The sequence below is a fragment of the Schistocerca piceifrons genome, chromosome 4 (genome assembly GCF_021461385.2).
Source record: "Schistocerca piceifrons isolate TAMUIC-IGC-003096 chromosome 4, iqSchPice1.1, whole genome shotgun sequence".
In the NCBI taxonomy this organism is placed as follows: Eukaryota; Metazoa; Arthropoda; class Insecta; order Orthoptera; family Acrididae; genus Schistocerca; species Schistocerca piceifrons.
The window spans coordinates 614,574,859-614,591,992 of record NC_060141.1 but is presented as its reverse complement, the minus strand read 5'-3'; the positions used below and the strand labels follow the sequence as shown (position 1 = coordinate 614,591,992).

At 36.3% G+C, this 17,134-nt stretch overlaps 1 protein-coding gene across 2 annotated transcripts in view; it reads right to left on the bottom strand.

The window, feature by feature from the left end:
- Window positions 1–547: 547 nt before the first annotated feature.
- Window positions 548–17,134, bottom strand: part of LOC124794705 (saccharopine dehydrogenase-like oxidoreductase) — a 131,578-nt gene continuing 114,991 nt past the window's right edge. For both annotated transcript variants that reach the window (XM_047258275.1, XM_047258276.1), the window contains exons 8-10: window positions 15,494–15,661; window positions 10,292–10,386; window positions 548–1,408 (exon numbers count right to left, since the gene is read on the bottom strand). In XM_047258275.1, coding sequence (XP_047114231.1) covers window positions 1,303–1,408; window positions 10,292–10,386; window positions 15,494–15,661 — 369 coding nt within the window. In that variant the 3' untranslated portion in view covers window positions 548–1,302. The remainder of the gene's footprint in view (window positions 1,409–10,291; window positions 10,387–15,493; window positions 15,662–17,134) is intronic.

The following is a 17,134-nucleotide window of genomic DNA, read 5'->3' as shown; positions in this document are numbered from 1 at the left end:
ATTTCATATTTTGTAGTGAAGAAAATAGTCAAAGGGAGAAATATTTTCATGTATTGTTAAAAGGAAAAATTTCTCTATCTGTAAAGCCACAAGAATAAGTTTAGTTTTATTTCAGTAGAACACTACATATTTTATATGGCATTCGAAGAAGGTATCTCAGAAAGGGAAATACAGTGACACATAATATGCTACTCTTCACACTAAATTTTTCATAAAATACAAGCTAGAAGATCTATTAAATGTTAAACTGAAGCAGACAGATGGATCACATCATTAAGTTTATAGTACCAACTGTGGCTATGCAGATGAGATCCATCGTCACCCTCCCCCATTACACAACTTCAGTAAAAATGTCTGAAAATTAAAATTTGTTGTCAAAATGCACCAACAGTATCAAGTTAAAAAGGTGGGAAATAGTAATACCAAACTGGCCCACATAAGAAAGAAGTAAAATTTTTCAAAATGTTAGAGACTGTCCACCTCTCTTATGTTAAAAATGAGGGAAAACATACCCAACATACTATCCCCCCCCCCCCCCCCCCCTCCCCTCTGTGCCTTTCCATTCTGACCAGTCTGAGTTTGTAGGTTTCTATTTTTTTTTTTTTTAGAATTGTGAAAGTCAAACATTTTTTGGATGTTGCATACATTGAAAGCATAGGAAAGGTGGCAACAAACTTCCCCACAATGATTTGATTGCTACTGTGTGTAGTTTCACACATTATCAAACACATTATGATGCAAGTTTTTTCTAAGCAACAGTTTTCAACCTTTTTCTTCATTTTTGTGCTTTACAAGCTCTGATTGATTGACACATTATGCCACATTCACTAGTTCACAACCATCAACAGATTAATTTTGTCAGTTTGGAGGGTCAAGACTCACAGTTGCTTATTTTCACCCTTTCTCACAAATCACATTAGAGATTCATTACTCTCCCTCATAGGTCTATACTGCATCCCTTATATCAGTTTTTTTCACACTTTTGAGTAGTACATGGTTGTGGAATCTGAGACTACAGTCTCAAGAAAATTGTTGTAACACCACTTTCTATATGCTGAGTGATTAATTGATTAATTGGTTGATTTTGGATATGGAAGTTGACTGTTTCTATGAATCAAGTCTGTGCATAAAAATGCAATAGCAAGTAGTGCAAATCATAAGAGAGGTGTTCACATCATTAATAGACTAGAAGCTTCAATGGACAACCAAATTTCTACAGCCTCTCACAACAAGGCAGCTTCTATAATATTAACCATGCACACAAAGACTCTGCATGAAGTAAAATTTAACAATATCTGGCTTTCAGTTCTCTTCTTCTGATATTACATCAAATGTGAGACCTTCTTTGTGCAGCTCTTTTATTAAGGATGTCTTTGAAAATGCAGTAGCTGTAGTAATCACACCTCCCCTGAAACATTAAAAAGTAAGAGTGTACGTAATGAAACAAATTTTGGATGTTTGTAAGTAGTTGAAAGTTTAAAAAAATCATTATCATACAGATATCTACATTTTTGAAACACTTTACATTAAAAATGAACTTTGAAGAAGTCTGTTATGAAGCGTGTCAATTTGTTGAATGTTCTCCAAATGGAGATAAGAATGTTTTGACCATTTTAAAAAGAGTCCAGAACATTTTGTGCACTAATTCACTACTGTGAGTGAGTCATCATTCCACTATTTCACACCAAGGAGAGAATAGCAATAAAATAACTTGATAAAAATTGTCTTCCTTTTACCAAAAATAGACAAAGTTAATTCTGTCTGTCACAAAAAATATAGCCAATGTTTTCTAGGAATCTTGTTATTGAAAATATCAGAAAGAGTACAATAATAACTAGTAAATACTGAATACTCTACTGGATGATAATGGTGATAAAAAAGATGAAGTGGTGCCATTCCCTTGCCCAGTCTTGTAATAGGCTGCACAATTGTTGGTGCACCTTTCTCTGCTGCTGTGTCATGGGGAACTGTGCCTACAGTCCATGCAATTCCAGATGTTCTTGCACTGTCCATGCAGATACTTGATTTGCTGAAAGTGAGCTTATTTCCTGACTCTAGGTAGATGATGCAGCTGTGCAATCCTGCACAGCTGAGCAAACATGTTGTCTGTCTTCTCAAGCACTAGTCACCTGCTACTGCTGAGATTTTGCATGGTAATGAGTAACGACCTTCTTAACTCACTGATTTGATACCAATATGGTAGTCACGGAACTCTGGCCAACATGAGCAGTAATATGGTGGAATGATATAACACAGTCAGTTAGTTTCATGTTCCATGGATCATTTTGCATGATAAATCGTAATGATATATGGAATGCGACATTTTACATTCACATCATAAATTAACGCATGCGTGTGCACGACCTTCCCCCCTCCACGTGTGTGCGCACGCGTGCATGCCCACACGCCCACACACACACACACACACACACACACACACACACACACACACACACACACACACACACACACACACACAGAGAGAGAGAGAGAGAGAGAGAGAGAGAGAGAGAGAGAGAGAGAGAGTGTATACTCAGGATTATTTGTATATGGATTATTCATGCATAAAAATACCTTGATTATTCATGTTTTTGCATCTTCTCCCCCACAGTACTTTGAACAATCGGGAGCATACTGTAAGAGTGTGTGTGTGTGTGTGTGTGTGTGTGTGTGTGTGTGTGTGTGTGTCGATGAACCAAAATCCTGACATGTGCTTCTAGACCTTTTTGCTCATCACACATTCAATTCTGAATGAGAAATTCGCAGCACAATCTGTCCCTATATACAATATGTACATGGTCATGATTACTACCTATTTACACTTGTGCTGAGATCTGACCATTTGCACATTTATTGCATGCCCTCTTCATGGTGTTCCAATTTTAGTACTGGCAGTGTATTTATTATTTTAATGAGATCAAAAAATTACAATGGAAGATGCGCGAAAATGGGGTATGCACTGTCTCACACAGCTAATGTTTGATTACATGTTGGATTCTTTCATCTTCAAGGTGCATCTTAAGTGATTTGCAGCAACATTATCAGAGAGCAGAAACTAATCCCCATATGTCCGTTAGTGCTATTTTTTTTACTATAAACATAAACATGTTTCCTTCCATTCCCCACCACTTTTCACATTCCATGCTCACACTGCATGTGCTACCTCTGTACACTGTTAAAATAGGAGGATGAAGAGATCAATGATATGGTACACTGACAATTAATGTATAAAAGAAAACTGATTTAAATGGGTATGGTCAGTGACATGCATGCTAAACAAAAATCAAAGAAACAAGCAGTAATAACCCTGTCTTTATAAAAGCACATTATTTACACTGAGAGATGCATAACACAAAAATGCTATTTTCAACACTTCATATTATGATATTATATATATTTAATAACAAAGGACATTTCTTATCAAGCAGGAATTTAAAAAAAATATAAGCCCCAAGCAAAATGATACTTCAGTTGTGTTCATCAGTTTCAAGTTTTTTTTTTTTTATCTTATAATTATTTGCACATTGCAAATGACTTAACTCTGTTTAGAAGTGGTAGAAATTCTGACAATACCATGCATTTTGTTTGTTAATGTGTAAACACTTCCCAGGAAGAGTTTTTTCTATATATTTTTATGATCATGGTATCTAATGATAGCAGACACTGTGATTCCCCAATTCTTGAAAATTTCTCTGTCCTAAACAATGGAAATATAAAATGTCACTCACTAAGATTTACCAAACCACCCACAGTGGTGGAACAGATGCTAGGGTTAAAACACTGTCCAGTGCTACTGTTTCCATATACATAAGTTCAATCTATTTCCTTTCACTACTTGCAGCTACACACAAATCACAGCACACATCCTCTTTTACAGGGAATTTAACCACAACACACTGACGAAACAGCTATTTTCTCATAGTGACAACTACATCAATTCTGAACAAATCATACCACTAGTCACTAACAGTTCAACATGTTCCCAACAGGCCCAGGTGGCATGACCTGGTAGTGTAACGCCAATCACAACTTGCATATACTCTTTGCCATACTGTCAACTGTTTTAAAATTATTTTACAGGATCCTTAAAGAGTGAATGAGGTATATTACAGTAAAATTAAATGAAGAAACACACGCACACGCACACACACACACACACACACACACACACACACACAGAGAGAGAGAGAGAGAGAGAGAGAGAGAGAGAGAGACTGTTGTAGGGACATCAGGATTCCCTACGTATGAGTTCATTTCTTCTGCTTCTCCTTTTTCTTCTAATCAGTTCGTGAGGCTTGACAGATGGGTGTGGGGACAACAGTGAATTTTGGTAGATGAGAGGCAGGAAGATATGAAGGGCAAGGAAAAAATAGGGAAGGACTAGGAAGCAGTGGAGGAGGAGACTGGTGGAAATCATTAGGAATTGCAAAATGTTGGTTAATTATGGTAACTATCTTGAAACTGAAAGGGCGCAGAGCATGAGAGAGACACTAAGGCTGGAAGAACTTGGCAAAAGAGTAATAGAGAAAAGAGTGGCAGAAAGAGAATAGGATCAGGGTAAGGGAGTGAATCTCTTAAGCAACTCACCTACCTTTTAAATAATAAGTAAAAGTTTCTATACAGTTATAAAAATAAATATCAAAAAATGCAAACTCCAGGTAGGAATATCAACAATTTAGGAAAAAGAGAGATTGATACTGTTGGAATTATGTAATACATTTATATCGGATATGAGAAAGTTCCAGAACATCGTTCTAGAATAAGTTATATCGAGTATGTTCGAGAAGTATCGATTGTGGTGACAGCTATGTTTGTGTATATATGCGTGAGTGATGAGGCGCAGTAGATACCCTCTCCCATTTCCCCTTCCTCCTCCTCCACCTCATCTCATGGCAGGTCCCCGGACTCGTACACGCTGAGTGGACATTTGCGCGCCGGAGATCATCGCCATCAGTGTCTCGTGAGTGCCGTCATGTTTAGTGTTCAGTGTTCCCGTCATACTCCATCGTTCACCTGTGCCATCGCCATCTTCAGTGTTAGTGCGTCGTGACAACAGTTTGTAGTGAATTATCGTCGAGTGTGAACGGCTCCGTGTTTGTCTTTATGTGTCTACTGTTTTATTACCCACCGTTATGTCACATTTGTGTATTCTTTCTGTTCTTTCTTTATCTCCTCTACGGCTGAAGAGCAGCGTACCATGCTGCTGACAGCCTGCCTGTTAGTACGGGTTTGAAAAAAAAAAAAAAAAAAAAAAAGGGCGCAGTAGATAGTCTTCGTGTGTCTTTTGTAAAGTGAACATATGTATATTTTAATAAAGTATTTTATAAGTAAAAGTGTGAACGTGATTCAAAACATGGTAGCAGAGCGTGGTTATTGAAAAGAAAAGTAGAAGTTAAATATTATATTGTGGCCATCGCGTGTTATTCAGAAAGTTCGACATGGCTGATATAACTATTCCTGTATTTGATGGCGAGGACTATGGGAACTGGAAGCAGCGGATAATCATGTACCTAAAAATGAAGAAATGCCATACAGTGACTACGACGGCAAAAGTGAACTCAGACAACGAAACGTGAGATGAAGAGGACTTGAAGGCTATCAACTATATTTATGGTGCAATCACAAATAAGCAACTAGAATTCATGAGTGACAGAGAAAGTGCTTTCAAGATCATGAAGAAATTTGATGAATTATATTCGAAAGAGTCTACAGCCCTTCAAATATTATGCAGAAACAAGTTGGACAAATTGAGGTTAAGTGATTACAGTGATACGGGGACATTTTTCAGTGCATTTGAAAAAACTGTAAATGAGCTGAAATCTGCAGGCGCTAAAGTAACGGAAAAGGAGAAGTTAAATTATATGCTTCGAACGTTACCAGAGTCAATGAGCTATATTGGGGACTTAGTGGACGTCTTGAAGGAAGAGGACCAGACAGTTGAATACGTTAAAAGTAAGATTCAATTATTGAATGCAAAAACTGGAAATGAAGAGGTAAAATCAAATGCATTTCACACAGAAAGAAAATTGAATTCAAGAAATCAGGAGCAAGTATGTTATCGATGCGGCAAAGCAGGTCACTTCAAACATGATTGTAACCAGGGAAGAACAAGTAACAGAGGCACATGGCATCGTGGAGTACATTTTCAAAGTAGCGACAGAGGTAATGGAAATATGCAGCGTGGAGGCTATAGCAATGTACAGCGTGGAAATTACGGCAACATGCAGCGTGGAGGTTATGGCAGCAGGCAACGTGGTCGAGGAGAGCAGCATGGTTTTAGCAGCGGTTGGCATCACAGCAAGCAAGGTTACCATCAGAGTGATCATGGTATGAGTAGTTTTATAACAGAGGTTAATTCTATGATAGGTCAAAATAGAACAGTAGAGTCAAGTAACAACAATCAAATTCAAATCAATTGGTTATTAGACAGTGGCTGTACTGATCATGTTATTAATAATGAGGAATATTTTTCTAAGAGTATAACTTTAAAACAACCTATAAATGTAAAAATTGCTGATGGAAAAATTTTGCAAGCTACTAAAGTTGGTAATGTAATCAGTAATTTTCCTGTCTATGATCAAATGGTTCCAATTAATATGCGAGATGTTTTCTTTGTAAAAGACATAGACAAAAACTTGATCAGTTATGCCAAAATTACAGATAATCACAAAATTGTATCGGTAGGGAATAATGCTAAAATTTTTGATAAAGCTAATGGATTGATTGCGATTGCATGGAAAGAGAGTCGGTTGTATAAAATGAGTAGTACTATTAATAAAGGAGAAGTTAATGTTAACAACAAAGGAAAAATGGCACCGCATTTTGGGACATGTTAATTTCAATTATCTAGATACTTTATGTAAACATCAATTGTTAGATGGGGTTCCTTCAGAACTAGAATCAGAATTTATGAAATGTAAAATCTGTATCGAAAACAAAATGCATACTGTTCCTTTTAAAAATAATAGAACCAAAGCAAAAGAAATCTTAGAAATTGTTCACACAGATCTAAATGGGCCTCACTCAACTACTGGAATGCATGGGGAAAGATATTTTCTTTCTTTCATTGATGATTACAGTAAGGCAGCTGGTGTTTACTCCATAAAATCTAAAGATCAAGTATACAATTGTTTTGTAGAGTATATTAATGAAGTTGAGAATCTCACTGGGAAAACTGTTAAAAAGATAAGATGTGACAATGGGAAGGAATATTTAAATGAAAATGTCTATGAATTTGTGAGACAAAAAGGAATTGTATTGAATGCTTGTCCACCTTATGTGCATGAGCTTAATGGTACTGCTGAAAGGTATAACAGATCCATCATGGACATGTCTCGGTGTCTGCTAGCTGAAGCGCGAGTAGACACGAGATTTTGGCCTGAAGTGGTTTGTACAGCAGCGTACCTCAAAAACAGAACTTTAGCTAACACGATTGAAAAGAAAACTCCTTATGAGATATTACTGGGGAAAAGACCTAATGTTAATCATTTGAAGTTGTATGGAAGTAGAGTTTTTGTAAAAGTACCTGAGCAACTGAGGAAGTCGAAATGGGATAGGAAAGCCGATTTGGGGGTTTTAATGGGTTATTGTGAAGTAGGCTACCGAGTGCTAATAAATAATAAGATAGTTGTTGCTCGACATGTGGACATTGTTGAAAGTGGTGTTAAATGTATTGGGTTTAAAGATTATGATTCAGTAAGTGAATATTCTAGTGATTCTGAACACGAAAGTATAGAAAATGAAACTGAACTAATAGAAAAACAGAAGGAAATTGAGAAAAATGAAAAGCTTTCTGATAATCATGAACCAGAGAAAGTACTTGAGTTGAGGAGATCATCTAGAGAAAGAAAACCAAAAATATTAAATGATTATGTTTACAGCAATTTTATTTATGTAAACTTTTGCAGTGCAAATAGTCCGGAAAGCTTTGAGGAGGCGATTAACAGCGCCGAATCAAATTATTGGGAAAAAGTGATGAATAAGGAAATTGATTGTGTGAACAAAAACAAAACATGGGAATTAGTAGATAAACCAGTTGATAAAGAAGCCATTGATGTAAAGTGGGTTTTCACAAAGAAATCAGAAAGTGTTTACAAAGCAAGATTAGTTGTCAGGGGGTTTCAACAAAAAGAAGTCATTGAGGATATTTATTCTCCAGTAACCAATATGCAAACATTAAAGATTTTGTTGTCATACTGTTGTCAAGAAGGTTTGGTTATAGAACAAATGGACGTAGAGACTGCGTTTCTAAATTGTAAAGTTTTATCTGAAGTTTATGTAAAGCAGCCAAGAGGATATGATGATGGTACGGATAGAGTCTGTAAATTGTATAAAGCATTGTATGGTTTGCGAGAAAGCTCACGAGCTTGGTGCAATTGTCTTGACGAGTTTTTAAGAAGTTTAGGTTTTAAAAGGAGTAAATATGATTATTGTCTTTATGTATTGCAAGATGGAGATGTCTTGATTTATTTGATTATTTTTGTTGACGATTTGCTCATTTGCTGTGTGAGAAAAGAAAAAATTGTTAAGATTAAGAACTTATTGTCAAAATGATTTAATATGAAAGATTTAGGTGAGGTAAAAAGATATCTTGGCATCGATATTAATTATGATTGTGAAACATGAGTTATGAGTTTGAGTCAAGAAAAATATATTGATTCGTTAGCTGTGAAATATAAAATTGAAGATTCGATCTTGTACAAAACTCCAATGGAAGTAAATTTAAAGTTAGAACCAGCATATGAAGATTGTAATGACTTAGATATAGAAACTTGATAGGTGCACTCTCGTACGTAAGTTCGGGTACTAGACCAGATATTAGCTATAGTGTGAATTACTTGAGCAGATTCCAAAGTTGTTACAGTAGTACTCATTTTAAATATGCTTTGAGAATTTTGAAATATTTATATTTAACTAAAGATTTGAAATTAAACTATTGTAGGAATGAAAGTGCTGAGATATTAGATTGTTTTGTGGATTCAGATTGGGCAGGTGATAGTGTGGATATAAAGTCAACTTCTGGTTATGTAATTAGATTATTTGGTAATGTTGTATTTTGGAAGTCAAGAAAACAAGCGAGTGTTACAAAGGCTTCAACTTTCGCAGAATATGTAGCATTGTCTGAAGCTGTAAGTGAGGTGAAACTTGTACATGATATTTTAGACATTTTTAATGTTAAATTTGAAAAACCTATTGTCATATATGAAGATAATTCAGGAGCATTAAATATAGCAAAGTTTGGTAATTTTACAAAGAATTCAAAATACATAGAAGTGCATTACCATTTTGTGAATGAGTATTATTTACAGGGACTCATTGATATTGTTAAAGTAGATTCAAATGAAAATGTTGCAGATATATTCACAAAGTCGTTATGTAAAGAAAAATTCATTAAAATTAGGAATATGTTAAACATCGCGATATAAATGTAAGGAGGTGTGTTGGAATTATGTAATACATTTATATCGGATATGAGAAAGTTCCAGAACATCGTTCTAGAATAAGTTATATCGAGTATGTTCGAGAAGTATCGATTGTGGTGACAGCTATGTTTGTGTATATATGCGTGAGTGATGAGGCGCAATAGATAGTCTTCGTGTGTCTTTTGTAAAGTGAACATATGTATATTTTAATAAAGTATTTTATAAGTAAAAGTGTGAATGTGATTCAAAACAGATACTTACCATAAAGAAGATACATCAAGTTGCAGACAGGTGCAATTAAGACACACTCACATACAGCTATTAGCCAAAGCCATCATCAGTAAATGAGATGGGCACACACACACACACACACACACACACACACACACACACACACACACACACACACACACACACACACACACACAAAAGCAAATAATTTTTCAGTGCCCCTGTCTCAGAATATCAAGTTTATCAAAAAAACTGAGAACCCCCTTAACATTTACTTACTGCACATCATTTACACAATCCTTTTTTTCTTCTTGTTTGTCTTCTTCCGTTTGTCTATGGATTCTTACATACCTTAGTTACTGTTGTGAATAATAAGTTCTCAAAAATGCGTGACACTGGGGCTGTTGTTTCCGAGAAATGCTGATGTTTTTCAAACTTCTCAGGGGCATACTACAGTATGAAAAATACAAAGCAACTAAAAACTCATTTTTTTAATGAAATTCATTAACCTGAGAACTTGAGTAACCAGTACAATCCCTGACACTGCAGTACTTAAAAAGCAGACTTTGGATCATTATTTTCTTATTATAACAATACTTTAACAAGACTGAGGATAAAATCAGAGTTAAGAAACCTACCTAGCTGGCATTTTTTCACGTTCTTTAATAATTGTCACTGCTGAAAGGATAAGAGCAGTACAAGTGGCACCATATGCTGGGTTTCTACCTTTAATCTGCAAATAGATGAAACACACACACTGAAACATCTTTCACATATATAACGATTTTGCTTATGCATTAAAAAAATAGCTTATGATTAAAAGCAACTCACTTCTGTTGCATAAAAACTTCCACACATTATAAGCAGCACACATAAAAATTCTTCATTATGAACAATTATTAGGGAGAACACATTAACATATGTATTCATAATTTAAGTGAGTCTTCAGTGGACTTCACTGTCCATGATGCCAATTACTGCAAGTCTTCCATTCTGCATCAAGATGATAAAAATTGCCAATATTAGTAAAACTGTTACCAGCATCTACTTTTGCTACTACTTTCCTGTAACATTGCTGCCTGGTCCTTCCATCATAACTAAATAGTGAAATTATCTGTGTAATTCTCAAACAAACAATCTCTGGTTTACAAATGCTAAAATTTTGTGACCTTTAGTGTTAGCATTTTTATCTAATAACAGACAGTTCTTTAGAAAAAGAAGAAAGGACATTTGCACACCTGCACACATCATTTATGACTTGTATCTGATTAACTCTATCTTCCCTTTTCCATATACTTTACAATAAAACCAGTTTATTTTGAACAGACATAAAAACTTTAAACAACATAGTCAGGATCAGTCTGTGATTATTAAGCATATAACTGTATATTAATTTTAAAGGAATTCCAGTTGTCTATATGCCTCTAGGAGACAATCTAATATTTAGAGGATGTGTAACTATAGTGTCTATTTCATTACACAGATAACCATTTGATAAGAACATTTATAAGCATGTCCTGTTAGTCAGAACCGAAATGATATTTCCATTTTCATGTCCCATCATCTGCATCAGGGGTGTCCAACCCATGATCACAAGCTGCCATAAGCAAGTACCAACAAGGACCAAGAAGTGAGCATCTATCACATGATCGCTAATAATTAGAAAAAAATTTAAAAAATTTCTTATTCCAACGTGGCGTAGGTAAGTGGTAAGGTTGGTTTCATGATCTATATCTACAGCCATGCTCTGCAAATCATTGTAAAGGGCACACCAGAAGGTACGTTCCATTGTACCAGTTATTAGGGCTTTTTCTCATTTCATTTACAGGAAGGATGATTATTTAAGTGCTGCTACTGTACATGCTGTAATTACTCTTATCTTGTCCTCATACTCTCTGTGGGAGCAAGGTGTAAGAGTTTGTTGTATATTCCTAGAGCCATTATTCAAAGCCATTTCCTGAAACTTTTTAAGTTGGCTTTCTCGGGGTAATTTACGTCTGTCTTCAGGAATCAGTTAGTTCAGTTCTTTAAAGGTCTCCATGACACTCTCCTGCAGGTCAAACAAACCTGTGACCATCCTTGCTGCCCTTTTCTTGTATATGTTTAATATCCCACATCACTCATTTCTGATATGGGTCCACCACGCTCTAGCAGTATTCTAGGATTGGTTACACAAGTGTTCTGTAAGAATCTCCTTTGTAGCCTAACTGCATATCCCTAATATTGTACCATAAACCAAAGTCTGCTACCTGTTTCACCCATGACTGGATCTATGTGATTATGCCATTTGACATCCCTATAAAGTGTTACAACCAGGTACTTATATGACTTTACTGATTCCAAATGTGACTGACTGATATTGTCATAATATACTACATTTTTTTTTTAATTTGTGAAGCCAAAATTTTACATTTCTGAACATTTAAAGCAAGTTGCCAATCTTTGCACCTCTTTGAAATCTTATCTAGGTCTGACTGAATATTTGTGCAGTTCCTTTCAGATTATACTTTGTTATAGATAACTATGCTTTTATATGTGATAGTATTAGTGAATCTGAACAAAAAACTTCATGTGGACATATGCCCTATTGCGAATGGTTTCTGAGATAGAACACGTTTAATATCACTTTCTTACATTTTTCTTTAATTACTCAAAAAATGCTCACTCCAACAAAAACATGTATCAGTACGCAATTAAACTAAATTAAATTTGCTAAAAAAAAGGTCCTATTTTTTTGTCTAGGATTAACAGGCTGCGTAGAGAGATCATGAGAATATTGAAAAGCTCGCGCAACGCACACGCGCTGTAGCTTAGGTGCTTTTTGTAGGCCAGTTTGAGGTAGTTTTCCGACTTGATAGACCACAAGCATCCTGCATCAAAATGTTAGTCTCAACTTCCTCTATATTACTGTGGTATGTTGTAAACAATGACAATGAATAATACAGGAAATAAATAGAAATGTTCATTAAAAGTGTTCTATCTCAGAAACCATTCAGAATAGGGCATATATCCACATCAAGTTTTTTGTTCAAAATCACTAATACTATCGCATCTCAAGCATAGTTATCTATAACGAAATATAATCTGAAAGGAACTGCACAATTATTCAGTCAGACCTTGATAAGATTTCGAAGAGGTGCAAAGACTGGCAACTTGCTTTAAATGTTCAGAAATGCAAAATTTTGTCTTCACAAAATAAAAAAAAATGTAGTATCCTATGACAATAATATCACTGAGTCACATTTGGAATCAATAAATTCATATAAGCACCTGGTTGTAACACTTTGTAGGGATGTCAAATGGCATAATCACCCATCAAAATACGTACCTTTCCTCCTGACTCACCCTGTGTATAACATGAATAGCAGTGGAACCAGTACACTTCCCTGGGGTACACCCTAAGTTACCTCGACATCTGCAATGACACTCTGTCCAAAGCAACTTGCTGCATCCTCCCTACCAAGAAATCCTCAATGCATTTACAAATTTCACTTGATGCAATTGTAATTTTGATAATAAGTGTAGGTGTGATACTGTGTCAAATGCTTTTCTGAAATAGAGAAATGCTGCATCTACCTGACTGACTTGATCAGGCCTTTCAGTATGTCATGTGAGGGAAGTGTGAGTTGAGTTCCACATGACTGATGTTTTTGAAATCCTTGCTGCTTGGGATGGAGGAGTTCATTCTATTTGAGATATTATGTTTGAGCTCAGAATATTTCTAAGATTCTACAGCAAATGGATGAAAGGGATACTGTACAGTAGTTTTGTGGATCACATCTGCTACACTTCTTGTAGGGATGTAACCAGTGTTTTCTTCCAGCTGCAGAGCATGTTTTTTGTTCATGGGATATATGATAGATTGTGGTTAATGGAGGAGCTAACTCAGCTGCAAATTGGGTATAGTATCTGACAGGGATTTGGTCAGGCCCTGGGACTTTGTCCAGTTTTAATGATTTCATCTGTTTCTCAACACCATTGACATTAATATTTATATCACTTATGAAACTTCCTGGCAGATTAAAACTGTATGCCGGACCAAGACTCAAACTAGGGACCTTTGCCTTTCGTCGGCAAGTGCTCTACCAACTCAGCTACCCAAGCATGACTTGTGCCCCGTCCTCACCACTTTACTTCTGCCAGTACCTCGTCTCCTCAGCGTACACTCCGCTGCAGAGTGAAAATCTCACTCTGTGAAAATCTCATTCTATATCACTTATCTTTTCAGTGTCCCAAGAATTAAATTGGGGCAATATACTGGGGTTTTCCTTTGTAAAAGAACATTTGAAAACAGAGTTAAACATTTTTGTTTTGCTATCCACAATTTCAGATACCATTTTGTTCGTGAGTGCCTGGACACTAACTTTGGTGCCACTAACAGCCTCTAAATACATCCAGAATGTCCTTGTGTTTTGTGAAAGATAATTTAACAGTATTTTGCTATGGTAGCCAATGAAGGTTTCAAAGCACTGTTCACCTGACATCCAAATGTGTTTCACCCAGCATATCTCTCTCTCTCATTATATAATAAAAAACACACAAACACACACACAAATTTCAAGCTTTCGCAACCCAAGGTTGCTTCATCAGGAAAGAGGGAAGGAGGGGGAAAGATGAAAGGATGTGGGTTTTAAGGGAGAGGGTAAGGAGTCATTCCAATCCTGGGAGCAGAAAGACTTAACTTAGCGGGAAAAAAAGGACAGGTATACACTCACACACACACACACACACACACACACACACACACACACACACACACACACACACATACATATACAGACACAGGCAGACATATGTAAAGGCAAAGAGGTTGGGGCCCCAAAAGTGCATGGCTGGGACATGTGTCACGGTTTTCAGGCTCTGTGCAGGGTCAGGACACTGCTGATGTGGAGGATACACATTTGCATGGTATGACTCAATCTCTACAGTTGGCTTGATGGAAGTGGATTTATTTGTCAGCTCAGATGAAGCAGGATATCTACAGATTCTTTTAAAATTCAATCCCAGAATGTGCTGGCCTATTTCAAGAACTTGATGCCATCATAATTCATGCCATCTCCTTTGGAGATGCAGTGCTCTGCGACAGCTAACTTTGTTGGTTGTTCCTAATCTGTGATATTTGTGCTCCACACACATTTCATGCACCAAGTCTATCTCTGTTGCTAAATAGTAAATTTCTATCTTCATTTAAGCATACTTGCATTAAGGAATCCAGTATAAATAGTCCTGATGCTGTACTTTTTTTCTCCATCCCTTTGTTGTCTTGGATCTGACTACATCCTCAGTTGATTCATTCACATTAATTTTGATTAATTGTGATGAGCAGAATGATAAATATTTTCTATAAACAGCAGCACACTGACAATAGCTGAAAACAATGTTCTCACTTGTACAAAGCTGATTAAAATGAATTTCCCTTCCTTTCCAGTCTTCCCCAAGCTATCTCTCTTCCCTCCCTGAGTAAGGAACTATTAATACCAAAAGACTGCCATGTTTTTTTTCTTTTCTTTGGCTTTTCTATTTTGAATAGATCTGCCAACAAAAATTAGAATTTCATCTCCTGAAGGTAAGTACCAGCAATCCATTCTACCTAACTGTTGTACCGTAATTCATTAGGCACAACATGAGAAAAGTGGAGGAAGACCTGCCAACAAATTGATCCCAAATTTTGTGACTAATGGAATGAGGAGGAGGAGGAGGAGGAGGAGGAATAGGAGGAGCAGGAAGAAGAAGAAGAAGAAGAAGAAGAAGACAATGCTGATGATAAAGAGGAAGGAGCAGCAGCAAGGAAAATAAAAAGTTAAAACTAGCCTACAGAAAAAGGAAAAACAGTACTATACCTGTACAGTTACTTTCTTATTTATTGGCATTACATGCTTAGGTGTTGGTTCTGATAATCTTTCCTTCCATCCTTCAGCAAAAAGTGTAAATCTGAAGAGAGTATTTTTCAAGATTTCTTCTGCGGGATCTTCATGAGTTACATAACCAGATGTAAACATTCCTGGATGCTAGAAAGAAATTGTTAAAAATTACATAATGATATCTGGCAGTCCTATTTGGAGAACCAAAAACTGCAAACTAAATCAGTCAGCATCCATTATACTGTGAAATGTGCCACAGTGTTAACACAGTGCTCAGATTTATGAGATGTGAGCAACATCAGTTATGGAAACAAATTTCTCATGATGACATGATTGTATAAAATATTCTCATTTACCTAACAACATCAAATCTGTGTAAAACCTCAAGTCATAATAGCAGCAGCCATGACACCTGGTTGCTGCTGATGAAGATTAGGCAATTTTACTCAGGTTTGATGCAGTAAAATAACTGAATGTTTTCCTGCATCACTGCATGTCTTCAGCATTATCTGTTTTATAAAAAGCACAAATAAATAAATCTCATCAACAACAGTCTCAATCACTGGTACATTACATTAGACAGTGTGACTATATGGGTAAATCCGTGGCTGTCAATGGTACCTTGATCCTATTGTCTCTTGCTGATACTGTCTCCATTCCAGGAAACACACATGCTACGAGGGGCATAAGAAAAGTCCGTACAAATATAAAAACTACTTACGTGTCTGGAGTAAACCTTTTTTTAATTTTTTGACATAGTCTCCTTTTAGACTTATACATTTTGTCCAACGCTGTTCTAATTTGTTGATCCCTTCTGAATAGTAGGAATTGTCCAAGTCTGCAAAATAGCTATCAGTTGTTGCAATCGCCTCCTCGTTTGAATAAAATCTTTGTCCCGCCAGCCATTTCTTCAAATTGGGGAACAAATAGTAGTCCGAGGGAACCAAGCCTGGAGAACAGGGGAATGTGAAACGAGTTGGAATCCTATTTCCATTAATTTTGGGACCAAAACTGCTGAAGTGTGTGCTGGTGCATTATTGTGATGAAAAAGGACTTTTTTGCGGTCCAATTGCCGGCATTTTTCTTGCAGCTCGGTAGTATTACCCTTTTCCAATTAGTTGATGTGGATTATCCCTTGTAAATCCCAAAAGACAGTCGCCATAACCTTTCTGGCCGAAAGAATGGTCTTTACCTTTTTTGGTGCAGATTCTCCCTTGGTAACCCATTGTTTAGATTGTTGTTTGGTGTCAGGAGTATAGTAATGTATCCATGTTTCATCCACAGTGATGAAACAATATTTAAAGTCCTGCTGATTCTTCCTGAACAACTGCAAACCATCCTTGCAACACTTCACACAATTCCATTTTTGGTCAAGTGTGAGCAATCGCAGAACCCATATTGCGGATAGCTTTCTCATATCCAAATGTTTACACAAAATATTATGTACCCATTCATTCGAGATGCCCACAGCACTAGCAATCTCACACACCTTAACTCTTCTGTCGTCCATCACCATATCATGGATTTTATCAATGATTTCTGGAGTCATTACCTCCAGATGGCATCCAGAACATTCAGCATCACTTGTGCCCATATGGCCACTCAAAAAATTTTGAAACC